Genomic DNA, 27,110 nt, shown 5'->3' with positions numbered 1-27,110 from the left:
CAAAACCAAAACTCCCATGGATCCGATAGCACTGACCCATGGCAGGGAAAGTGGCGCCAAATTGCGCTTGTGCTAAAGTGCAGATGCGCCCATCTCCATAATAAACGTAATACTAATAATACTACTACTACTAATAATAATAATAATAATAGAGCATGCAAAACCAAAACTCCCATGATCCCATAGCACTGACCCATGGCAGGGAAAGTGGCGCCAAATTGCGCTCGTGCTACAGTACAGATGCGCCCGTCTCCATAATAAACGTAATAATAATAATAATAATAATAGGCAATGCGAAACCAAAACTCCCATGGATCCCATAGCACTGACCCATGGCAGGGAAAGTGGCGCCAAATTGCGCTCGTGCTACAGTGCAGATGCGCCCGTCTCCATAATAAACGTAATAATAATAATAATAATAATAGAGCATGCAAAACCAAAACTCCCATGGATCCCATAGCACTGACCCATGGCAGGGAAAGTGGCGCCAAATTGCGCTCGTGCTACAGTGCAGATGCGCCCGTCTCCATAATAAACGTAATAATAATAATAATAATAATAATAGAGCATGCAAAACCAAAACTCCCATGGATCCCATAGCACTGACCCATGGCAGGGAAAGTGGCGCCAAATTGCGCTCGTGCTACAGTGCAGATGCGCCCGTCTCCATAATAAACGTAATAATAATAATAATAATAATAATAGAGCATGCAAAACCAAAACTCCCATGGATCCCATAGCACTGACCCATGGCAGGGAAAGTGGCGCCAAATTGCGCTCGTGCTACAGTGCAGATGCACCCGTCTCCATAATAAATGTAATAATAATAATAGTAATAATAATAGACCATGCAAAACCAAAACTCCCATGATCCCATAGCATTGACCCATGGCAGGGAAAGTGGCGCCAAATTGCACTCGTGATACAGTGCAGATGCGCCCGTCTCCATAATAAACGTAATAATAATAATAATAGAGCATGCAAAACCAAAACTCCCATGATCCCATAGCACTGACCCATGGCAGGGAAAGTGGCGCCAAATTGCACTTATGCTACAGTGCAGATGCGCCCGTCTCCATAATAAACGTAGTAGTAATAATAATAATAATAATAATAATAATAATAATAATAGAGCATGCAAAACCAAAACTCCCATGATCCCATAGCACTGACCCATGGCAGGGAAAGTGGCGCCAAATTGCACTTATGCTACAGTACAGATGAGCCTGTCTCCATAAGTAACATAATAATGATAATGATGATGATGATGATGATGATGATGATAACAATAATAGAGCATGCAAAACCAAAACTCCTATGATCCCATAGCACTGACCCATGGCAGGGAAAGTGGCACCAAATTGCGCTCGTGCTACAGTGCAGATGCGCCCATCTCCATAATAAACGTAATACTACTACTAATAATAATAATAATAGAGCATGCAAAACCAAAACACCTATGATCCCATAGCAGGGAAAGAAGCGCTCGTTTCACACTTCAAATGCACCCATGTGCAATAATAATAATAATAATAATAATAATGCACCATGCAAAATGAAGGCTTCCATGATCCCATAGCACTGAACCACAGCAGGGAAAGTGGTGCCAAAGTGCGCTGGTTCTACAGTGGTGATGCGCCCATGTCCATAATAAATATAACAATAATAATAAAAGACCGTGCACAACCAAAACTCTCATGATCCCAAAGCACTGAACCACGGCAGGGAAAGTGGCGCCAAACTCTGCTCGTTCTACGGTGCAGATGCGCCCGTGTCCGTAATAAACATAATAATAATGAAAACTCCCATGGATCCCATAGCACTGAACCATGGCAGGGAAAGTGGCGCCGAACAGCGCTCGTGCTACCTTGCAGATGCACCCGTGTCCATTATAAACATAATAATAGTAGTAGTAATAATAATTATAATAATAGAAATAATAATAGTCCATGCAGACCCACAACTACCAGGATCCCATAGAACTGAAACACGGCAAAGAAAGTGGCGCCAAACTGTGCTCGTGCTACTGTGCAGATGCGCCTGTGTCCATAATAAACATAATAATAGTAATAATGCTAACAATAGACCATGCACAACCAAAATTCCCGTGATCCCATAGCACTGAACCACAACAGGGAAAGTGGCACCAAACTGTGCTCGTTCTACTGTGCAGATGCGCCCATGTCCATAATAAACATAATAATAAACATAATAATAACAATAGACAGTGCAAAATGAAAACTCCCATGATCCCATAGCACAGAACCACAACAGGGAAAGTGGTGCCAAACTGTGCTCGTTCTACCGTGCAGATGCGCCTGTGTCCATAATAGACATAGTAGTAGTAGTAGTAGTAGTAGTAGTAATAATAATAATAGACCACGCACAACCAAAATTCCCGGGATCCCACAGCACTGAACCACAACAGGGAAAGTGGCGCCAAACTGTGCTCGTTCTACAGTGCAAATGCGCCCGTGTCCATAATAAACATAATAATAATCACAATAATAATAATAATAGAGCATGCAAAACCAATACTCCCACGATCCCATAGAACTGAACCACAACCGGGAAAGTGGTGCCAAACTGTGCTCGTTCTAGAGTGCATATGCACCTGTGTCCATAATAAACATAATAATAATAATAATAATAATAGAACATGCAAAACCAATACTCCCATGATCCCATAGCACTGACCCATGGCAAGGAAAGCGGCACCAAATTGCACTCGTTCTACAGTGCAGATGCACCCGTGTCCATAATAAGCATAATAATAATAATAATAATAATAATAATAATAATAATAATAATAGACAGTGCAAAATGAAAAATCCCATGATCCCATAAAACTGAACCACAGCAAAGAAAGTGGAGCCAAATTGTGCTTGTTCTACAGTGCAGATGCGCCCGTGTCCATAATAAACATAATAATCACAATAATAATAATAATAATAATAATAATAATAATAGACTGTGCAAAACGAAAAATCTCATGATCCCATAGAACAACCGGGAAAGTGGTGCCAAATTGCACTCGTTCTACAGTGCAGATGCGCCTGTGTCCATAATAAACACAATAATAACAACAATAATAATAGACCGTGCACAACCAAAACTCTCGTGATCCCATAGCACTGAACCACAACCGGGAAAGTGGCGCCAAACTGTGCTCGTTCTGCAGTGCAGATGCGCCTGTGTCCATAATAATAATAATAATAGACTGTGCAAAATGAAAACTCCCATGATCCCATAGCACTGAACCATGGCAGGGAAAGAAGTGCCAAACTGTGCTCGTTTTGCACTTCAAATGCTCCCATGTGCATAATTAATAATAATAATAATAATAATAATAATAGACCATGCAAAATGAAGACTTCCATGATGCACAACCAAAGCTCCCATGATGCTATAGCACTGATCCACGGCAGGAAAACTGGTGCCAAACTGTGCTCGTTCTACAATGCAGATGCGCCCGTGTCCATAATAAACATAATAATCACAATAATAATAATAATAATAATAATAATAATAATCTGTGCAAAATGAAAACTCCCATGATCCCATAGAACTGAACCACAACCGGGAAAGTGGCGCCAAACTGTGCTCGTTCTACAGTGCAGATGCGCCCGTCTCCATAATAAACACAACAATAATAATAATAATAGACCGTGCGCAACCAAAACTCTCGTAATCCCATAGCACTGAACCAAGGCAGGGAAAGTGGTGCCAAACTGCGCTCGTTCCACAGTGCAGATGCGCCCGCCAAGTCCAAACCTTGGGCGAGAGGAGGCCTTGCTGGATATCAAAGTCCTTGATCATGCACAACGCATGCTTTTTGCAATCCGGATGCCGCCGTCGGCCTACAACATTTCAGAAGCAGATGAAGTGGGCTTCTGCTGTGCATTCATGACACTGATTGCTGGGAAGCTGCACATCAGGAACTAGGCGTGCGTCTCCACTGTGGAAGGAATGCAGCTTGACGCCACCGGATTATTGGAGTCTACACCGCCATATAATCCAGTTCAAAGCAGATCATCTGGATTTTAAATGTCAATGTTGGCACCAGAACTCCCTGGAAAGAGAAGGCTTGCAAAGCGAAAACGACCAGGCTCCCATTGCAATGAAGAAGTGGTGTCAGATTGCATTAATCTCACAGTGTAGACGCACCCGAAAGGGGAGAAGAGCTTCCTGGATCCCGGGAAATATGCCTTAATCAACTTCCTTAATCAACTTAATCAACTTCCAAGACAGATCTAATGAGAAGCTGCAAAAGTTTGCACTATTGCAACCAAGGGGTGGGAGTTCCTGCAATGTCTACATTGCTATTTTCAATCCAGATTATTATTACAAACTACAAGAAAGGAGATTCCATCTGAACATGAGGAAGAACTTCCTGACTGTGAGAGCCGTTCAGCAGTGGAACTCTCTGCCCCGGAGTGTGGTGGAGGCTCCTTCTTTGGAAGCTTTTAAACAGAGGCTGGATGGCCATCTGTCAGGGGTGCTTTGAATGCAATATTCCTGCTTCTTGGAAGAATGGGGTTGGACTGGATGGCCCAGGAGGTCTCTTCCAACTCTTTGATTCTATGATTATTATTATTATTATTATTATTATTATTATTGAGGAGAGGCAGGTAGGAAACAAAATTAATATTAATATTATTATCTCTTACCCACCTCTCCTCATAGCTCGCCTGCTCTGAACTGGATTATATGGCAGTGTAGACTCCTATAATCCACTTCAAAGAAAAACATGTGGATGATCTGATTTGATAATCCGGATTATGCAGCAGTGTAGAAACGAGATGCAGGTTTCACTTGGAAACAGCCACAATCCATATTATCTGCTTTGAACTGGATTATCTGAGTCTACACTGCCATATAATCCAGATTATCAAAACAATTCCTATCTGCTTGGAACTGGATTATCTTACTCTACGCTGCCGTATAATCCAGATTAGCAAAACAATCCGTGTTATCTGCTTTGAACTGGATTATCTGCGTCTACGCTGCCATATAATCCAGAGTAGTAAAACAATCTATATTATCTGCTTTGAACTGGATTATCTGAATCTACACAGCCATGTAATCCAGATTAGCAGAACAATCCGTATTATCTGCTTTGAACTGGATTATCTGAATATACACTGCCATATAATCTGGATTATCAAAACAATCCATATTATCTGATTTAAATTGGATTATCTGAGTCTACACTGCCATCTAATCCAGATTATCAAAAATCTGTATTATCTGCTTTGAACAGGATTATCTGAGTCTAAAAAGCCATCTAATCCAGAATAGCAGAACAACCTGTATTATCTGCTTTGAACTGGATTATCCAAGTTTACACTGCCATATAATCCAGATTATCAAAACAATCCATATTATCTGCTTTGAAGTGGATTATCCAAGTCTACGCTGCCATATAATCCAGATTATCAAAACAATCCGTATTATCTGCTTTGAACTGGATTATCCAAGTTTACACTGCCATATAATCCAGATTATCAAAACAATCCGTATTATCTGCTTTGAAGTGGATTATCCAAGTCTACGCTGCCATATAATCCAGATTATCAACACATTCCATATTATCCGGTGTAAACTGCATTGGTTTAGACTAAATTGCCATATAATCCGGATTATCAAAATAATCCATATTATCATCAAAATAATATGGATTATTTAGATATTCTGGATTATATGGCAGTGTAATCCAGATTATCAAACTCTGAAATAGATTATCTTGAGTCTACACTGTCATACAATCTAATACAATGCAGATAATCTGGATTATCTATGACAGTGCAGAAGTGGCTTGAGTTTTGCACAGCGACAAACCTCTTCCTGAAGATACAGCCTTGCAAAACTCTTTGATTGAGGCAGGATCTGCCCTGCTTGCCATGCCATGCCCTTTGGAACTGCATTCGTGTGACCCAGAGCAATGCATTAATTGCATGACATGGGTCTGCACTGAGCAGAGACACATACACAGTCCAGTTCCAAAATATATATAATGCAATTCCTTGAAGCTCCCTCCTTTGCAAGGTCAGCCTGCTTGCAACACACACATATATATATTGCAAACATATATATATTGCAAATTTGCTATATATATATATATATATATATATATATGCAATATATTTATAGTTGCAATATATGTATATTTATTTGCAATATATATTTGCTATATATATATATGTGCAATATATATTTATATTTGCAATATTTATATTTGCAATATATTTATAGTTGCAATATATGTATATTTATTTGCAATATATATATATGCTATATATATGTGCAATATATATTTGCAATATTTATATTTGCAATATATATTTGCAATACATATATATATATATTGCAAATATATATATATTGCAAATATAAATATATACTGCAGATATATATAGCAAATATATATATTGCAAATAAATATTCATATATTGCAACTATAAATATATTGCATATATATATACATATATTGCAATTATATATATATTGCAAAAATAAATCTATATTGCACATATATATAGCAAATATATATATAGCAAATATATATACATATATTGCAAATATATTTTGCATATATATATATATATTTATTGCAAATATATATTGCAAAAATAAATATATATTGCAAATATAAATATATTGCAAATATAAATATATTGCAAATATAAATATATTGCAAATATAAATATATTGCAAATATATATATTGCAACTATAAATATATATTGCATATATATGTATATGCATATATTGCAATTATATATTGCAAATATATATATATTGCAAATATATATAGCAAAGTTATGTGTGTGTGTGTGTGTATTTGCAGAAGTTGCAAAGCAGGAAGAGGGAGGCAGAGAGGAAAACACAGGTCACCCAAGGAAGGAAGGAAAAATCCCTTCCAAGTCACAGGGACTTTTGCATAACAAGCCAAAGCAAGGGAGGGGGAAAGCCATTCTTTTAATGCATGCACACACATCTAGATATAAGCTAGAACCGGTGCAGGATCTACTCCAGAACAACCCTTCCCTACCAACTACCAAACTAAATAGTAAATAGTTTATTTTATTATTATTTTGGTCCTGCAAAGTCATAATTGCACCCACACTGCAAAAATTAGACCTTAGGATTCCCATGCCTGGTTGCTATGGGAATCCTAAGAGTTTTTGCAAAGCTTGGCATGCTTGCAAAAACTACAACTCCAAAAGTGGAGTCCAAACCGCGTTAATCCTGCAGTGTAGACGCACTTTAAAGTATATCTGTCTCTGTCTACCTTGTTTTCTCTCCATGGTTGGCTTCCCAGAAGTCCGAGAACTGCAAACGGCACGCCTGGAAACGAAGGGGAGGAAAATGGGGCTGCAAAAAAAATATTGCAAACTATTGCAAAAGCAGTTGCATGCTCTGGATCTCCTCCTTCAGGACTAGCCGCTTGGACTTTCTTTTTTTTTCCCCAAGGTTTTGCAGGCGCCTCGGGTGACTGGAAGGAGGCCAAAGTTGCAAAGAAGCAATGCACAAAAATAATATCTCTCTATTTGCAGAAAGAGAGAGAGAGAAAGCTGCCCAGCAGCAGCAAAGGGAGCAGGGCGGCCCGTGACGTCAGAGGGGAAACTGGCAGGGAACCAGACACACAGGGAAGGTGATAGGCAGCCGCGCTGGCCAATCGGAAGCGCCGGTGGGGATAGAAGGCGGAGCTTGGAACCATATTTAAAGGGACCCTGCCACAATTGCTTGCAGCAGGAATTTGGGTCCTTTCTCCTATTTACATTGCAGAACTGGAAGCAAGCTTGAACCTACATGGCTCAAAAACTTTAGTATCCCTGAGAGTTGTAGTTTTTCCACTCTTCGAGCCCTATTTGGAAAACTATTTGGAGCCCTATTTGGAAAACTACAACTCCATTACTTCCAACCAGGGCATTTCCAATGAGCAAAAGCTTTAGTGTTCCTGGGAGTTGTAGTTTTTCCACTCTTAGGATCCTTGGAAAACTACAGCTCCATAACTTTCAGCCAAGACATTTCCAGTGAGGAAAAGCTTTAGTGTTCCTGGAAGTTGTAGTTTTTCCACTCTTAGAGTCCTTGGAAAACTACAGCTCCATAGCAAATATAAATATATTGCAAATATAAATATATATTGTCAAAGCATTTCCAGTAGCCATAAGAGTTAGTATTCCTGGAAGTTGTAGTACTTCCACTCTTAGGGTCCTTGGAAAACTACAACTCCATGGCTTCCAACCAGGGCATTTCCAGTGAGCAAAAGCTTTAGTGTTCCTGGGAGTTGTAGTTTTTATTCCACTCTTAGGGTCCTTGGAAAACTACAACTCCATAGCTTCCAACCAGGGCATTTCCAGTAGCCATAAGCTTTAGTATTTCTGGGAGTTGTAGTTTTTCCACTCTTAGGGTCCCTGGGAAACTACAACTCCATACTTTCCAACCTGGGCATTTCTAGTAATCAAAAGCTTTAGTATTCCTAGGAGTTGTAGTTTTTCCACTCTTAGGGTCCTTGGAAAACTACAACTCCATAGCTTTTAGTCAAGGCATTTCCAGTAGCCATAAGTTTAGTGTTCCTGGGAGTTGTAGTTTTTATTCCACACTTAGGGTCCTTGGAAAACTACAACTCCATAACTTTCAGCCAGGGCATTTCCAGTGAGCAAAAGCTTTAGTGTTCCTGGGAGTTGTAGTTTTTCCACTCATAGAGTCCTTGGAAAACTCCATAGCTTTTAGTCAGGGCATTTCCAGTAGCCAGAAGCTTTAGCATCCTGGGAGTTGTAGTTTTTCCACTCTTAGGGTCCTTGGAAAAGTACAACTCCATAACTTTCAGCCAGGGCATTTCCAGTGAGGAAAAGCTTTAGTGTTCCTGGGAGTTGTAGTTTTTCCACTCTTAGGGTCCTTGGAAAACTACAACTCCATAACTTTCAGCCAAGACATTTCCAGTGAGGAAAAGCTTTAGTGTTCCTGGGAGTTGTAGTTTTTCCACTCAGGGTCCTTGGAAAATTACAACTTTTCCATGGACCCTGAGCAGAAAAACTACAACTCCATAACTTTCAGCCAGGGCATTTCCAGTGAGCAAAAGCTTTAGTGTTCCTGGGAGTTGTAGTTTTTCTACTCAGGGTCCTTGGAAGACTATAACTACATAGCTTTTCCAGTGAGAAAAAGCTTTAGTGTTCCTGGGAGTTGTAGTTTTTCTACTCAGGGTCCTTGGAAGACTATAACTACATAGCTTTTCCAGTGAGAAAAAGCTTTAGTGTTCCTGAGAGTTGTAGTTTTTCTACTCAGCGTCCTTGGAAAACTACAACACCATAGCTTCCAGCCAGGGCATTTCCAGTAGCCATAAGCTTTAGTATTCCTGGGAGTTGTAGTTCTTACACTCTTAGGCCCTTGGCAAACTACAACTCCCAGAATTTCCCTAGTCTTCAGCCAGGATGTTTCCAGTTGTCAAAAGCTTTAGTATCCCGGGAGTTGTAGTTTTTCCCACTCTTAGGGTCCTTGGAAAACTGCAACTCCCGGGATTTCCATAGCCTTCAGCCAGGGCATTTCCAGTGGTCAAAAGTATCCTGGGAGTTGTAATTTTTACACTCAGGGTCCTTGGCAAAGTACAATTCCAGAGATTTCCATAGCTTTCAACCAGGGCATTTCTAGTGGTCAAAAGCTTTAGTATCCTGGGAGTTGGAGTTTTTCCACTCTTAAAGCCCTTGGCAAACTACAACTCCTAGGATTTCCCTAGCCTTGAGGCCAGGGCATTTCCAATGGTCAAAATCTTTAGTATTCCTAGGAGTTGTAGTTTTTCCACTCTTAGGGCCCTTGGCTCACATCAACAATGCACAGTTATGTCAGATCAGCAGCACTTTAACACCTGCGGGATTTGTAGTTTCAGCTAGAAACTCTTCAAACTACAAATTCCAGAATGCCGATTGAGGCTGAGAGGTTGTGACTTATCAGCAGCACATCCACACTGCATAGTTATGGCAGATCTGCACCACTTTAACATCTGCGGGATTTGTAGTTTCAGCTGAAAACTCACCAAACAGCAAATCCCAAAATGCCAATTGAGGCTAAGAGAGTATGATTTACCAGACGCACATCCACACTGCACAGTTATGACAGATCGGCACCACTTTAAAGCCTGTGGGATTTGTACTTTCAGTTCAGCAGACTACAAATCCCAGAATGCCAATAGTGACATTGAAGCTGAGAGAGCGTGACTTACCAGCAGCACAATTGGGTTCGTCTGCAGCATAGAATTGACACAGTTTGATACCACTTTTAACTGGCACCAGTCGAAAGAGGAGGCTTCACTGATTGACTTTTCATGCTTCAAAACGGATGCAGGCGAAACGTCAGAAGAGAATGCTGCTGGAACATGGCCAGACAGTCCAAAAAACTCACAGCAACCCACACATAGATTGTAATTACAAACAAATTTAGCTGTTGTGTTGTCAAAGGCTTCCGTGGCCAGAACAGAGGGTGCCTCCAGGCAACAAGAGCCAGGCTACCTCTATGCAGATACCCTCACTGATTGACTTTACAGACTCAGGACTACTCAATTCTAATCAGGCTTGCTAACTGCTGTTGTGTTGTCAAAGGCTTCTTTGGCCAGAACAAGGGGTGCCTCCATGCAAGAAGAGCCAGGCTACTTCTATGCAGATACCCTCACTGATTGACTTTGCAGACTCGGGGCTACTCAATGCTAATCAGGCTTGCTAACTGCCATTGTGTTGTCAAAGGCTTCTGTGGTCAGAACAGAGGGTGCCTGCAGGCAACAAGAGCCAGGCTACCTCTATGCAGATACCCTCACTGATTGACTTTGCAGCTTCAAGGCCACTCAATGCTAATCAAGCTTGCTAAGTGCTGTTGTCTTGTCAAAGGCTTCTTTGGCCAGAACAGGGGGTGCCTCCATGCAAGAAGAGCCAGGCTACTTCTATGCAGATACCCTCACTGATTAACTTTGCAGCTTCAGGGCTACTCATTGCTAATCAAGCTTGCTAAGTGCCGTTGTCTTGTCAAAGGCTTCTTTGGCCAGAACAGGGGGTGCCTCCAGGCTACTTCTATGCAGATACCCTCACTGATTGACTTTGCAGACTCGGGGCTACTCAATGCTAATCAGGCTTGCCAACTGCTGCTGTGTGGTCAAAGGTTTCTATGGCCAGAACCGGGGGTGCCTCCCGGCAACAAGAGTCAGGCCACCTCTATGCAGATACCCTCACTTATTGACTTTGCAGCTTCAGAGCTACTCAATGCTTGCTTTAAAGCAGGGCTGGGCAAACTTGGGCCCTCCAGGTGTTTTGGACTCCGACTCCCACAATTCCTAACAGCGAATTGTGGGAGTCGGAGTCCAAAACACCTGAAGGGCCGAAGTGTGCCCAGGCTTGCAATCCGGCCACCTCTTTGTTGGAGGGCAAGTGTCCAAGTGCGGCCTCCTCTCTGGACCGGGCAACCTGCGTCAGGAGCGAAACCGGATCCGCTCTGGACGGCAGAGAAGCCAGCTGCCGCCCGAGGAAAGGAATGGAGTAACCCTATGCCCACTCCCGGGAGGGCACACACTTTGGAACCGAGACCAGCGCATAAGGGAACTCCGCACTGGGCAGCCACCACTCCAGCCCTGGAGGCTTCTGCACAATTTGAGTTTCCGATCTATGTCCCCACAACAAACAAAACAAACACACATGGGGCCCATCCCCGTAGGAAAGGACACTCAGCAATGGGCTCAAGTGGCAGGAAAAGAGATCCCCCCCCCCCCTCCAAACATTAGGAAGACAAGCCAGTTAGTTTCTAAAAGCTGAATGGCCATCTGTCGAGAGGGCTCTGAAAGTGTCTTCCTACAGATTGGGGTTGGACTGGATGGCCTTTAGGGGTCTCTTCCAACTCTAGGGTCCTATATTATTATTGTTAAGTAGAAGCCACATGGCCATCTGTCGGGAGAGCTTTGAATGTGTCTTCCTGCAGACTGGGGTTGGACTGGATGGCCCTTAGGGGTCTCTTCCAAATCTAGGATTCTATATTATTATTGTTAAGTAGAGGCTGCATGGCCATCTGTCGGGAGGGCTTTGAAGGTGTCTTCCTGCAGATTGGGGATGGACTGGATGGCCCTTAGGGGTCTCTTCCAACTCTAGGATCCTATATTATTATTATTATTATTATTATTATTATTATTATTATTATGGAGAGGCTGGATGGCCATCTGTTGGGAGGGCTCTGAAGGTGTCTTCCTGCAGATTGGGGTTGGACTGGATGGCCTTTAGGGGACTCTTCCAACTCTAGGCTCCTATATTATTATTATTATTATTATTATTATTATTATTATTATTATTATTAAGTAGAGGCTGCATGACCATCTGTCAGGAGGGCTTTGAAGGTGTCTTCCTGCAGATTGGGGTTGGACTGGATGGCCTTTAGGGGACTCTTCCAACTCTAGGCTCCTATATTATTATTATTATTATTATTATTATTATTATTATTATTATTATTATTAAGTAGAGGCTGCATGACCATCTGTCAGGAGGGCTTTGAAGGTGTCTTCCTGCAGATTGGGGTTGGACTGGATGGCCTTTAGGGGACTCTTCCAACTCTAGGCTCCTATATTATTATTATTATTATTATTATTATTATTATTATTATTATTATTATTATTAAGTAGAGGCTGCATGACCATCTGTCGGGAGGGCTTTGAAGGTGTCCTCCTGCAGATTGGGGTTGGACTGGATGGCCCTTAGGGGTCTCTTTCAACTCTAGGAATCTATATTATTATCATTTTACTATTATTGTTAAGCAGAAGCTGGATGGCCAACTGTCGGGAAGGCTTTGAAGGTGTCTTCCTACAGATTGGCATTGGACTGGATGGACACCAAGCATGGTAGTACTACATATCCCATCCTCCCTAATGCATGCAGAGAGAGCAATGAAACCCTTCTCCACAACACCAAGCAAGGTGGTACTACATATCCCATCCTCCCTGATGCCTGCAGAGAGAGCAACACAATTCTCCACGACACCAAGCATCCCTCAGAGAGGTTGTGTTACATATCCCATCCCCCCAATGCATGCAGAGAGAGCAATGCAATCCCTCTCCACGACACTAAACATGGTGGTACTACATATCCCATCCTCCCCAATGCATGCAGAGAGAGCAATGCAATCCCTCTCCACGACATCACGCATGGTGGTATAACATACCCCATTCTTCCCAATGCTTGCAGAGAGAGTGATGCAATCCCTTTCCATGACACTAAGCATGGTGGTACTACATATCCCATCCTCCCCAATGCATGCAGGAGAGCAACGCAATCCTTCTCCACGACATCACACATGGTGGTACTACATATCCCATACTCTCTAATGCATGCAGGAGAGCAACGCAATCCTTCTCCACGACATCACGCATGGTGGTACTACATATCCCATACTCCCTAATACATGCAGACTGAGCAACGCAATCCCTCTCCACATCACCAAGCATGATGGTAGTATATATCCCATCCTCCCCAATGCATGCCGAGAGAGCAACGCAAACCCTAACCATGATACCGAGCATGGTGGTACTACATACCCCATTCTCCCCAATGCTTGCAGAGAGAGTGATGCAATCCCTTTCCATGACACTGCGCATGATGGTACTACATATCCCATCCTCCCCAATGAATGCAGAGAGAGCAACGCAATCCCTCTCCACAACACCAAGCATGGTGGTACTACATATCCCATCCTCCCTAACGCATGCAGAGAGAGCAACACAATCCCTCTCCTTGACATCAAGCATGGTGGTACTACATATCCCATCCTCCCTAATGCATGCAGGGAGAGCAACGCAATCCCTCTCAACGACATCCAGCATGGTGGTACTACATATCCCATCCTCCCCAATGAATGCAGAGAGAGCAACGCAATCCCTCTCCACAACACCAAGCATGGTGGTACTACATATCCCATCCTCCCTAATGCATGCAGGGAGAGCAACGTAATCCCTCTCCATGATATCAAGCATGGTGGTACTACATATCCCATCCTCCCCAATGGTTATGATTGGAGATGCATGTGAACTCCCAGGAAAGGCAATGGACATTTTGGCCCAGCTGGAGGAATTTGCTCATGTCTTTTCTCCATAGCGAAATAATTCTTTCCCAAATGAGTCAGTCAAGGAAAGAATGGAGCAGCCAGGCTTCTAAGTAGAGGGTGAAGGGAAGAAAGGAAGGAAGAAAAGAAGAGAGAGAGAGAGAAAGGAGGGCATGTGGTCACCTCCGAAATATGCCTCAATGACATCATGTTATAAGTCAAACCATATACATCCAGACTCCGGGAAGAAGGAAAAGTCGGGGCCGAGGCAACCACAAAATTCTTGCCTTATGAGGCCGTTCCTAATGGGACCCAGATGGCAAGCCAAGGGAAAGGGACCCCCCACCCACCCCCCAAAAAAAGTTTCTGCTGATGGAGTCTGTCTGTGATCTCAAGGATTTGTGGCAAAATGAGGGGAAACAAAGGAGGACAATGTTTCCAGCTCAGCAAAAACATTTCCTGCTCAAGGAAAAGAAAAGAAGGAAGGCCTGGGAAAGAGTGAGAGAATAAACACAACCAGGAGAAGGAGAAGAAGAAAGAATAGGAGGAACACAGGGATGATTTCCCAGCAGAGGAAGAGGAAGGAAGGAAGGATGGAAGGAAGGATGGATGGATGGATAAAGGGAAAAGAAGGGGGAGAGAGATAGAAATAAGGAAGGAAATAAAGAGAGGGGGAAAGGGAAGGAGGAAAGAAATGAGGGAAGGAGTTATAAAGAAAGAGAGGAATGAAGGAAGGAAGGAAGGAAGGAAGGAAGGAAGGAAGGAAGGAAGGATAAAGGGATAGGGGAGAGAGAGAGAGGAAGGAAGGAAAGAGACAGAGGAAGGAAGGAAGGATAAAGGGAAGGGGGAGAGAGAAAGACATAAAGAAAGAGAAAGAGAGAAAAGAAGGAAAGAGACAGAGGAAGGAAGGAAGGAAGGATGGAAGGAAGGAAGGATAAAGGGAAGGGGAGAGGTGGGAGAAGGAAGGAAAGAAGGGAAATGAGAGAGAGAGAGCGGAAGGAAGGAAGGAAGGAGACAGAAGAAGGAAGGAGACAGATGAAGGAAGGAAGGATAAAGAGGGAGAGAGAAAGACAGAAAAAGAGAGAGGAAGGAAGGAATGAAGGAAAGAGATAGGGGAAGGAAGGAAGGAAGGAAGGAAGGAAGGAAGGATAATAACAAGAGAGAGAGAGAAAAGAGACAGGGGAAGGAAGCAAGGAAGGAAGGATAAAGGGAAGGGGAAAGAGGGGGAAAGAAGGAAGGAAAGAGAGGGGAAGGAAAGAAGGGTAATGAGAGAGAGATAGCAGAAGGAAGGAAGGAAGGAAGGAAGGAAGGAAGGAAGGAAGGAAGGAAGGAAGGAAGGAGACAGAGAACGGAAGGAAGGCTAAAGGGAAAGGGAGGGAGAGAGAAAGATAGAAAGAGAGGAAGGAATGAAGGAATGAAGGAAAGAGATAGGGGAAGGAAGGAAGGGTAATAATGAGAGAGAGAGAGAGAGAAAGGAAAGAGACAGAGGAAGGAAGCAAGGAAGGTAGGAAGGATAAAGGGAAGGGGAGAGGGGGATAGAGAGAAAGGAAGGAAGGAAGGAAGGAAAAGAGAGTGATAAAGGGAGGGAGGGAGAGAGAAAGGAAGGATGGATGGACGGTTTGATGGAAGGGAGGGGGGAGAGAAAGAGAGTTATAAAAAGAGAAGAAAGAAGGAAGGTTGGATGGCTTGATGAATGGATGGAACGAAGGGAGGGAAAGAGAGTTACTAAAAGAGAAAGGAAGGAAGGAGAGAAGGGGAGGGATTGAGAAGAAGGCAGGAGGGAAGAAAATGGGACAGTAAGAAAGCAAGAGAGAAAGGAAGAGAAAGGATGGGTGGATAAAAGGAAGGGAAGGGAGGAGAGAAAGAAAGAAAGAAAGAAAGAAAGAAAGAAAGAAAGAAAGGGTAATAAAGAGAGAGAGAGGAAGGATGGAAGGAGGGTGAGAGGAAGGAAGGAAGTAAAGAAGGAAGGAGAATAAAAGAGAGAAAGAAAGAAAGAGAAAGAAGGAAAGAAAGAAGGAAAGAGGGAAGGAAGGAAGGGAGGGAGGGAGGGAGGGAGGGAAGGGAGAATAATTATGAGAGAAGGGAAGGAAGGAAAAGAGTGACAAAAATAAAGAGAGAAAAGGAATTCGGTGGATGGAAGGAAGGATGGAGAGTGAGAGAGAGAAAGGAAGGGATGAAAGAAAGAGAGAGGGAGGGAGGGAAGGAGGAAGGAAGGAAAGAAGGAAGGAAGGGAAGCGAGAATAATGAGAGAGGGGAAGGAAGGAAAAGAGTGACAGAAATAGAGACAGAAAGAATGGGAGGATGGAAGGAAGGAGAGAGAGAGAAAAAGGAAGGGAGGAAAGAAAGAGAAAGGGAGGGAGGGAAGATGGAAGGAAGGAAAGAAGGAAGGAAGGAAGGAAGGGAAGCGAGAATAATAATGAGAGGGGGAAGGAAGGAAGGAAGGAAGGAAGGAAGGAAGGAGGGAGGGAGGGAGGGAGGGAGGGAGGGAGGGAGGGAGGGAGGGAAGGAAGGAAGGAAGGAAGGAAGGAAGGAAGGAGGGAGGGAAGGAAGGAAAAGAGTGACAGAAATAAAGAGACAGAAAGAATGGGAGGATGGAAGGAAGGAAGGAAAGAGAAAAAGGAAGGGATGAAAGAAAGAGAAAGGGAGGGAGGGAGGAAAGAAGGAAGGCAGGAAGGGAAGCGGGAATAATAATGAGAGAGGGGAAGGAAAAAAGGAAGGAAGGAAAAGAGTGACAGAAATAAAGAGACAGAAAGAATGGGAGGATGGAAAGAAGGAGAGAGAGAGAAAAAGGAAGGGATGAAAGAAAGAGAAAGGGAGAGAGGGAAGGAGGAAGGAAGGAAAGAAGGAAGGGAAGCGAGAATAATAATGAAAGAGGGGAAGGAAGGAAGATAGGAAAAGAGTGACAGAAATAAAGAGACAGAAAGAATGGGAGGATGGAAGGAAGGAGAGAGAGAGAGGGAGGAAAGAAAGAGAAAGGGAGGAAGAAGAAGAAAGGGAGAGAGAAAGGGTGGAAAGAAGAAAAGAGAAAGGGAGAGAGGACTGCTGAACTCAGCAAGCCCTCCACATGTACTGAAAAGTGCAAAACCACACATAAAGAAAATGCTATGTGTGTGTATGTATACACACACACACGTATATATACATGTATTATATATGTGTGTGTACTACCCAAAAGAATATTTCTCTAGGCATTTCTCAGTCTATTTAGAATGACCCTATGGTCAATTTCCATTGAAATTGCACTGAAAGACCTAGAAATTCCTGGGATGGACCTACATGGCAGAATGCATTGAGTTTGACACCACTTGAAGTGCCACGGCTCAATGCTAGGGAGTGATGGGAGCTGTAGTTTGGCAAGGTCTGTAGCCTTCTCTGCTTCCAAATTAATACAGCACAAGTGACCTTGCAGGACCTGAGGTCAGCTGGACATGATAAAAGCAGCTGGAAAAGGTGGGATGACAGAGGATTGACTGAGGCTGGATCTACACGGCCATATAATCCAGGACAAAGCGCCCCAACCAGAAGGATCCAGGTAAAACTTTCCCTGGCTTTTGTTTTATTTCTTTCCCGGAAATGGGAAAAGTTGGTTCGTTGTGTTTGCACAGAAGGGTGGGTTGCTTTACGTCGATAAGCCACCCACGCTCTGGGACTCTGGAACTCAACTCAAGGCGTGCAAAGAAGGCGATGGGACTATGAATTGTGCATTCTTGCACTCCAAGACATATGTGATACATTATTTAAATAGTAATATATTAATGCCACAATGCCCAATATGCGGATGATACCGTAGTCTGTGCTCATTCAGAAGAAGGCCTTGAAACGTGTACGTATATGTGTGTGTTTGTGTATATATATATATATATGAATGAAATATATTAAGTAGTAATATATTAATGCCACAATGCCCAATATGCGGATGATACCGTAGTCTGTGCTCATTCAGATATATTAAGTAGTAATATATTAATGCCACAATGCCAATATGTGGATGATACCGTAGTCTGTGCTCATTCAGAAGAAGGCCGTGAAACGTGTACGTATATGTGTGTGTGTATGAATGATACATTATTTAATAGATATATTAAGTAGTAATATATTAATGCCACAATGCCCATATGCAGATGATACCGTAGTCTATGCTCATTCAGAAGAAGGCCTTGAAACGTGTACGTATATGTGTGTGTTTGTGTATATATATATATATATATATATGAATGAAATAGATATATTAAGTAGTAATATATTAATACCACAATGCCCAATATGCAGATGATACCGTGGTCTGTGCTCATTCAGAAGAAGGCCTTGAAACGTGTACGTATATGTGTGTGTTTGTGTATATATATATATATATATATATATGAATGATACATTATTTAATAGATACATTAAGTAGTAATATATTAATGCCACAATGCCCAATATGCGGATGATACCGTAGTCTGTGCTCATTCAGAAGAAGGCCTTGAAACGTGTACGTATATGTGTGTGCGCGTATATATATATATATATATATATATGATACATTATTTAATAGATATATTAAGTAGTAATATATTAATGCCACAATGCCCCATATGCGGATGATACCGTAGTCTGTGCTCATTCAGAAGAAGGCCTTGAAACATGTACGTATATGTGTGTGTGTGAATGAAATAGATATATTAAGTAGTAATATATTAATGCCACAATGCCCAATATGCAGATGATACCGTAGTCTGTGCTCATTCAGAAAAAGGCCTTGAAACGTATAAGTATATGTGTGTGTTTGTGTGTGTATGTGTATATATATATATATATATATGAATGAAATAGATATATTAAGTAGTAATATATTAATGCCACAATGCCCAATATGCGGATGATACCGTAGTCTGTGCTCATTCAGAAGAAGGCCTTGAAACGTGTACGTATATGTGTGTGTTTGTGTATATATATATATATATGAATGAAATAGATATATTAAGTAGTAATATATTAATGCCACAATGCCCAATATGCGGATGATACCGTAGTCTGTGCTCATTCAGAAGAAGGCCTTGAAACGTGTACGTATATGTGTGTGTTTGTGTATATATATATATGAATGAAATAGATATATTAAGTAGTAATATATTAATGCCACAATGCCTCATATGCGGATGATACCGTAGTCTATGCTCATTCAGAAGAAGGCCTTGAAAAGTGTACATATATGTGTGTGTTTGTGTATATATATATATATATATATATGAATGAAATAGATATATGAAGTAGTAATATATTAATGCCACAATGCCCAATATGCGGATGATACCGTAGTCTGTGCTCATTCAGATATATTAAGTAGTAATATATTAATGCCACAATGCCAATATGTGGATGATACCGTAGTCTGTGCTCATTCAGAAGAAGGCCGTGAAACGTGTACGTATATGTGTGTGTGTATGAATGAGACATTATTTAATAGATATATTAAGTAGTAATATATTAATGCCACAATGCCCAATATGCAGATGATACCGTAGTCTGTGCTCATTCAGAAGAAGGCCTTGAAACATGTACGTATATGTGTGTGTGCGTATATATATATATATATATATATATGAATGATACATTATTTAATAGATATATTAAGTAGTAATATATTAATGCCACAATTCCCAATATGCAGATGATACCGTAGTCTATGCTCATTCAGAAGGCCTTGAAACGTGTATGTATATGTGTGTGCGCGCATATATATATATATATATATATATATGATACATTATTTAATAGATATATTCAGTAGTAATATATTAATGCCACAACGCCCAATATGCGGATGATACCATAGTCTATGCTCATTCAGAAGAAGTCCTTTGCAAATTTGCAGAAGCAAATGAAAAGATTGGCCTCTCACTGAACACTGAGAAAACCAATGGAATGTAATGATATTTTTAAATAATTAGTAATAATTAAATAATTAATTAATGCAAAATTAATAATTAAATAATTTTCCTGGTTCCAACAGACCTCACTACCTCTGAGGATGCTTGCCATAGATGCAGGCGAAACGTCAGGAGAGAATGCCTCTAGACCATGGTCATATAGCCCGAAAAAACCTACAACAACCCAGTGATTCTGGCCATGAAAGCCTTCGACAATACAATAATTAAATAATTAGCAAAAGGCCATCACCACACAAGCAGGGAGCTTTGAGATGGTTGAACAGAAGCTCTCCGAAGCTTGAGGTGCTCTTATTGCCTATTACAGGGAAAACCAGTTGATTACTAATCCGTCTAAAACACAGACGTGCGCTTTTCACCTTAAGAACAGACAAGCATCTCAAGCTCTGAGGAAACACTGTATGCTGACGATCATACCATCACTGCTCAAGCAGAGAGCTTTGAGATGGTTTAACTGAAGCTCTCTGAAGCTTGAGGAGCTCTTACTGCCTATTATAGGGAAACCCAGCTGATTCCTAATCCATCTAAACACAGACATGCGCTTTTCACCTTAAGAACAGACAAGCATCTCAAGCTCTGAAAAAACACCATATGCTGATGATACTGCCATCACTGCTCAAGCAGAGAGCTTTGAGATGGTTGAACAGAAGCTCTCCGAAGCTCTAGGTGCTCTTACTGCCTATTACAGGGAAAACCAGTTTGCTCCATCAATGTTTAACATTTACACAAATGACCAGCCACTGCCAGAAGGGACAGAGAGTTTCATCTACGCTGACGATCGTGCCATCACCGCTCAAGCAGGGAGCTTTGAAATGGTTGAACAGAAGCTCTCCGAAGCGTTAGGTGCCTATTACAGGGAAAATTTTCACCTTAAGAACAGACAAGTATCTCAAGCTCTGAGGAAACACTGTATGCTGATGATCGTGCCATCACTGCTGAAGCAGAGAGCTTTGAGATGGTTGAACAGAAGCTCTCCGAAGCTTGAGGTACTCTTACTGCCTATTACAGGGAAAACCAGCTGATTCCTAATCCATCTAAAACACAGACATGCTTTTCACCTTAAGAACAGACAAGTATCTCAAGCTCTGAGGAAACACCATATGCTGATGATAGTGTCATCCCTGCTCAAGCAGGGAGCTTTGAAATGGTTGAACAGAAGCTCTCTGAAGCTTTAGGTGCTCTTACTGCCTATTACAGGGGAAACCAGTTGATTTCTAATCCATCTAAAACACAGACATGTACTTTTCACCTTCAAAACAGACAAGTATCTCAAGCTCTGAGGAAACACTGTATGCAGACGATCATGCCATCACTGCTCAGGCAGGGAGCTTTGAGATGGTTGAACAGAAGCTCTCCAAAGCTTGAGGTGCTCTTACTGCCTATTACAGGGAAAACCAGCTTGCTCCATCAATGTTTAACATTGACCCAAATGACCAGCCACTGCCAGAAAGGACAGAGAGTTTCATCTACGCTGACGATCGTGCCATCACCGCTCAAGCAGGGAGCTTTGTAATGGTTGAACAGAAGCTCTCTGAAGCTTTAGGTGCTCTTACTGCCTATTACAGGGGAAACCAGTTGATTCCCAATCCATCTAAAACAACAGACATGTACTTTCTATCTCAAGAACAGACAAGCATCCCGAGCTCTGAGGATTATTACCTGGGAAGGAAGGAATCCCACTGGAGCATTGCAGCACACCCAAATACCTGGGAGTCACTCTGGACCGTGCTCTGACCTACAAGAAGCACTGCCTGAACATCAAGCAAAAAGTGGGTGCTAGAAACAATATCATACGAAAGCTGACTGGCACAACCTGGGGATCACAACCAGACACAGTGAAGACATCTGCACTTTGCTACTCTGCTGCAGAATACGCATGTCCAGTGTGGAACACATATCACCACGGTAAAACAGTGGATGTGGCTCTTCATGAGACATGCCGCATTATCATAGGATGTCTATGCCCAACACCGCTGGGGAAATTACACTGTTTTGCACCACCTGACATCTGCCGGGAAGTAGCAGCCAATAGTGAAAGGACCAAGGCAATGACATCTCCGGCTCATCCCGTTTGGGTATCAGCCAGCACGTCAATGACTTAAATCAAGAAATAGTTTCCTAAGATCTACAGAGACGCTCGCAGGAACACCTCAGCAAGCGAGAGTCCAAAAGTGGCAGAACCTCAATCAATGGTTGGTACCAAATGAGAGACTCCCCCCTGGGCACACAGGGGGAGATCGCTGTAAGATCTCTGTAAGATCTCTGTAGATCTCTGTAAGATCTACAGAGACACTCGCTGGAACACCTCAGCAAGCGAGAGTCCAAAAGTGGCAGGCTCAAACCCAGAACCTCAATCAATAAATTCATCTCCCACATTTCTCTCAATCTGTACTTCTCGTGAGAACAGATACCTGCTTCTAGACAGAAAGGGGTTGGACTGGATGGCCCACGAGGTCTCTCTATGATTCTATTATTCCCCCAGGCAGGAAGCAGCCAGGCTTTGAAGCTGCAAGGCCATTAAATGCTAATAAAGGAGGCCAATTGCAACATTCCCACTGGCCTCAAGCAGACAAGAGTTCTTTCTCCCACCCTGGACATCATTCCACAGCTATATGAACCTCACTTGCCTAGTTTCCCACAGACCTCTCAACCTCTGAGGATGCCTGCCATAGATGTGGGTGAAACATCAGGAGAGAATGCTTCTGGAACACAGCTAGACAGCTTGGAAAACTCACAGCAACCCAGTGGTTCTGAGCACGAAATAATGTATAATGTATAATGGTATAATGAAATAGGCATGGATTTCCTGTCCAGAGCAGTGGGGAATGGAAGCAAATGGCGCAAGTTCAGGCATGCACATTGCCAGGGAGATAACAAGGGAGCAATGCGCCTTGCCATGTTCCCATTCACAAACTTTGCCGCCCACACCATGAACTCCTTCCCCGGTGGCAGCAGCAGCCGGCCGCCTTTATAGTGTTGCTTTATTTGGTGCCTACGAAAGCGCCCGTGCTCAGGCCAATGGGGGAAAAGAGTCAACAGGAAGCGCAAGCAGCACATGGGGCGGTGCATGAATCAAATGGGCAAAGCAAGGGAAGAGGAGGAAGGTGGTGAGCAGAGGAAGAAGGCAGGGCCAGATGGATCTCCTCCAAGGCAGTCAAGCCCAAAGACACCCAGAGCCACTATATGATGATGATGATGATGATTATTATTATTGTTATTATTATTATTATGTTTATTATTATATTGTGTTTTTATATATATATAATGTTTATGTTTATATTATTTTAATAATTATTTCTATATTTATTTTTATTATCTTTATGTTTATGTTTATTATTATATTATGTTTATATTTATTTATTATTATTACTATTATTATTATGTTTATTATTATGTTTATTATTATATTGTGTTTTTATATATATATAATGTTTATGTTTATATTATTTTAATAATTATTTTATATTAATTTTTATTATCTTTGTTTATGTTTATTATTATATTATGTTTATATTTATTTATTATTACTATTATTATTACTATTATTATTGTGTTTATTATTATGTTTATTATTATATTGTGTTTATATATATAATGTTTATGTTTATATTTATTTATTATTATTACTATTATAATGTTTATTATTATATTGTGTTTATATATATATAATGTTTATGTTTATTATTTTAATATTTATTTTAATATTTTTTTTATTTTTATGTTTATGTTTATTATTATATTATGTTTATATTTATTTATTATTATTACTATTATTATTATGTTTATTATGTTTATTATTATATTGTGTTTAAATATAATGTTTATGTTTATATTATTTTTATAATTATTTTTATAATTATTTGTATGTTCATTATTATATTATGTTTATGTTTATTATTATATTATTTTATTATAATATTGTATTATTATAATATTATAATATTTTTTATTATTTTATTTTATTATATTATGTTTATTATTATTATTATTACTATTATTATGTTTACTATAATATTATGTTTATATTTATTTTTATTTATTTTTATTATGTTTATTATTATTATATTATGTTTATTTTTATATATTATGTTTGGGTTGTTATGAGTTTTTTGGCCTGTATTTATTATCTTTATGTTTATATTTATTATAATATTATTATAATATTATAATATTTTATTATTATATTATATATTATATTTATTATTATTACTATAATATTATGTTTATATTTATATTTATTTATTTTTATTATGTTTATATTTATTTTTATATATTATGTTTGGGTTGTTATAAGTTTTTCGGCCTGCATGGCCATGTTCCAGCGGCATTCTCTCCTGACATTTCGCCTGCATCCGTGGCTAATGGCATCTTCAGAAGTTCTGTTGGACATTGAAGCAAGTGGAGTGTGTATATGTATACATGTGTGTGTACACATACATACATACACACACACCTCTGTGGAATAATGTCCAGGGTGGGAGGAAGAACCTTTGACTGTGTAAAGCAAGTGTGAGCATTGCAATTAGCAAGCTTGGTCAGCATTGAGTAGCCATGAAGTTTGCAAAGTCAGTCAGTGAGAGTATCTGCATAGACACAGCCTGGCCTCTATTGCCTGGAGGCACCCCCTGTGGAATGATGTCCAGGGTGGGAGAAAGAACCCTTGTCTGTTTAATGCAAGTGTGAGTGTTGCAATTGACAAGCTTGGTCAGCATTGAGTAGCCATGAAGTTTCCAAAGTCAATCAGTGAGTGTATCTCCATAAAGGTAGCCTGGCCTCTATTTCTTGGAGGCACCCCCTGTGGAATGATGTCCAGGGTGGGAGAAAGAACCCTTGTCTGTTTAATGCAAGTGTGAGTGTTGCAATTGACAAGCTTGGTCAGCATTGAGTAGCCATGAAGTTTCCAAAGTCAATCAGTGAGTGTATCTCCGTAAAGGTAGCCTGGCCTCTATTGCCTGGAGGCACCCTCTCTGGAATGATGTCCAGGTTGGGAGAAAGAACCCTTATCTGCTTAAAGCAAGTGTGAGTGTGGCAATTAGTATGCTTGGGTAGCCATGAAGTTTGCAAAGGCAATCAGTGAGAGTATCTGCATAGACATAGCCTGGCCTCTATTGCCTGGAAGCACCCTCTCTGGAATGATGTACAGGGTGGGAGAAAGAACCCTTGTCTGTTTAAAGCAAGCATCAGTGTTGCAATTGGCAAGCTTAGTTAGCACTGAGTAGTCTTGCAGCTGCAAAATCAAGCAGAGGATACTTTCAGGCAACAACAGCCAGGCTACCTCTATGCAGACACCTTCACTGATTGACTTTGTAGCTTCATGGCTACTCAATGCTATTCAGCTGTAAGACTACTCAGTGCTGACCAAGCATGCCAATTGCAACATTCACACTTGACGTAAGCATACAAGGGTTCTTTCTCCTACTCTAGCCATCATTCCACAGAAGGTGCCTCCAGGCAAGAGGTGTCCAGCTACCACTATGCAGAGACCCTCACTGATTGACTTTGCAGCTTCATAGCCACTCAATGCTATTCAAGCTTGCTAATTGAAACATTCCCACTTGCTTCAAAAAGACAAGGGTTCTTTCTCCCACCCTGGACATTATCCCACAGGTATATTACAGTCCACTTGCTACCTCTATGCAGATACCCTAACTGATTGACTTTGCACCTTTAATGGCTACTCAATGCTAATCAAGCTTGCAAATTGCAACATTCACACTTGCTTCAAACAGACAATGGTTCTGTCTCTCACCCTGGACATCATTCCATAGGGGGTGCCTCCAGGCAACAGAGGCCAGGCTACCTCTATGTAGATACCCTCACCGATTGACTTTGCACCTTTATGGCTACTCAATGCTAATCAAGCTTGCAAACTGCAACATTCACACTTGCTTCAATCAGACAATGGTTCTGTCTCTCACCCTGGACATCATTCCCTGGGGGTGCCTCCAGGTAACAGAGGCCAGGCTACCTCTATGTAGATACCCTCACTGATTGACTTTGCACCTTTAATGGCTACTCAATGCTAATCAAGCTTGCAAATTGCAACGTTCACACTTGCTTCAATCAGACAATGGTTCTGTCTCTCACCCTGGACATCATTCCACAGAGTGTGCCTCCAAGGCAACAGAGGCCAGGCTACCCTCACAGACTGACTTTGCAGCTTCATGGCCACTCAATGGTATTCAAGCTTGCTATTCCACCTGCCTCACTACCAGCAGGATAACATTAGCCACAGATACAGGCGAAAGGTCAGGAGAGAATGCTGCTGGATCAGGGCCATACAGCCCGAAAAACTCACAGCAAATCACTATTATGTTTATTTATTTATATATTATTATTATTATTATTATTATTATTATTATTATTATTTATATTTACATTATTCTCCCCCCCCCCCCCCAAGCATGGCCCACTATTTACTTCTCCCTGGTCCAGAATGCTTGGGATGGAAGAGATTTAGATTTTGGATTCTTTCTGATTTTAAGTTACCTGCATACACATTGGCTTCTATGGCCTTCCCTTCCCATTTGTGGTTTGGATTGCGCCATGTCACAAAATGTGAACCGTTTTCTGTTCCTGGTTTGCAAGTGTCGTTTCCTGTTTAATCGTGTGGCCCTGACTTTGAAAGGAGTTTGGCTACAATATCGTCCCCCGTGTTGTTGAACATCTGTACGAAGCTGTTGGGAGAGACCATCCCGAGTTTTGGTGTATGCAGATGACACCCTATTCTATGACTCCTTTCCACCTGATGCTAAGGAGGCTGTTCAGGTCCTGAACTGGCGCTTGGTGGCTGTGATGGTCTGAATGAAAATTGAAACTGAATCCAGACAAGACAGAGGTCCTCCTGGTCAGTCGTAAGGCCGAATTGGGCATACGATTATGGCCTGTGATAGACGGGGTTCCACTCCCCCTGAAGATGCAGCTTGGGAGTTCTCCTGGACTCATCACTGAGCCTGGAACCACAGGTTTCAGTGGTGGACAGGGGAAGCCTCCAAAGAGGGAGCCTCTACCACACTCCGGAGCAGAGAGTTCCACTGCTGAACGGCTCTCACAGTCAGGAAGTTCTTCCTCATGTTCAGGTGGAATCTCCTTTCTTGTAGTTTGAAGCCATTGCTCCACT

General features: G+C 41.4%; 1 protein-coding gene across 2 annotated transcripts in view; it reads right to left on the bottom strand.

Moving 5' to 3' along the window:
* The window catches only part of LOC137095195 (dual specificity mitogen-activated protein kinase kinase 3-like), a 106,155-nt gene that overhangs the window by 60,359 nt on the left and 18,686 nt on the right, over window positions 1–27,110 (bottom strand). The window contains exon 1 of one of the 2 annotated variants that reach the window (XM_067461574.1): window positions 7,294–7,616. The exons of the other annotated variant lie outside the window; for it this stretch is intronic. Within the exon in view, the coding sequence (XP_067317675.1) occupies window positions 7,294–7,309 (16 nt within the window). The 5' untranslated portion in view covers window positions 7,310–7,616. Of the gene's footprint in view, window positions 1–7,293; window positions 7,617–27,110 lie in introns of those variants that run through there. 2 annotated transcript variants of the gene reach the window in all.

Source organism: Anolis sagrei, chromosome Y, assembly GCF_037176765.1.
Source record: "Anolis sagrei isolate rAnoSag1 chromosome Y, rAnoSag1.mat, whole genome shotgun sequence".
NCBI lineage: Eukaryota > Metazoa > Chordata > Lepidosauria > Squamata > Dactyloidae > Anolis > Anolis sagrei.
This window is presented reverse-complemented; position numbering and strand designations above follow the sequence as displayed.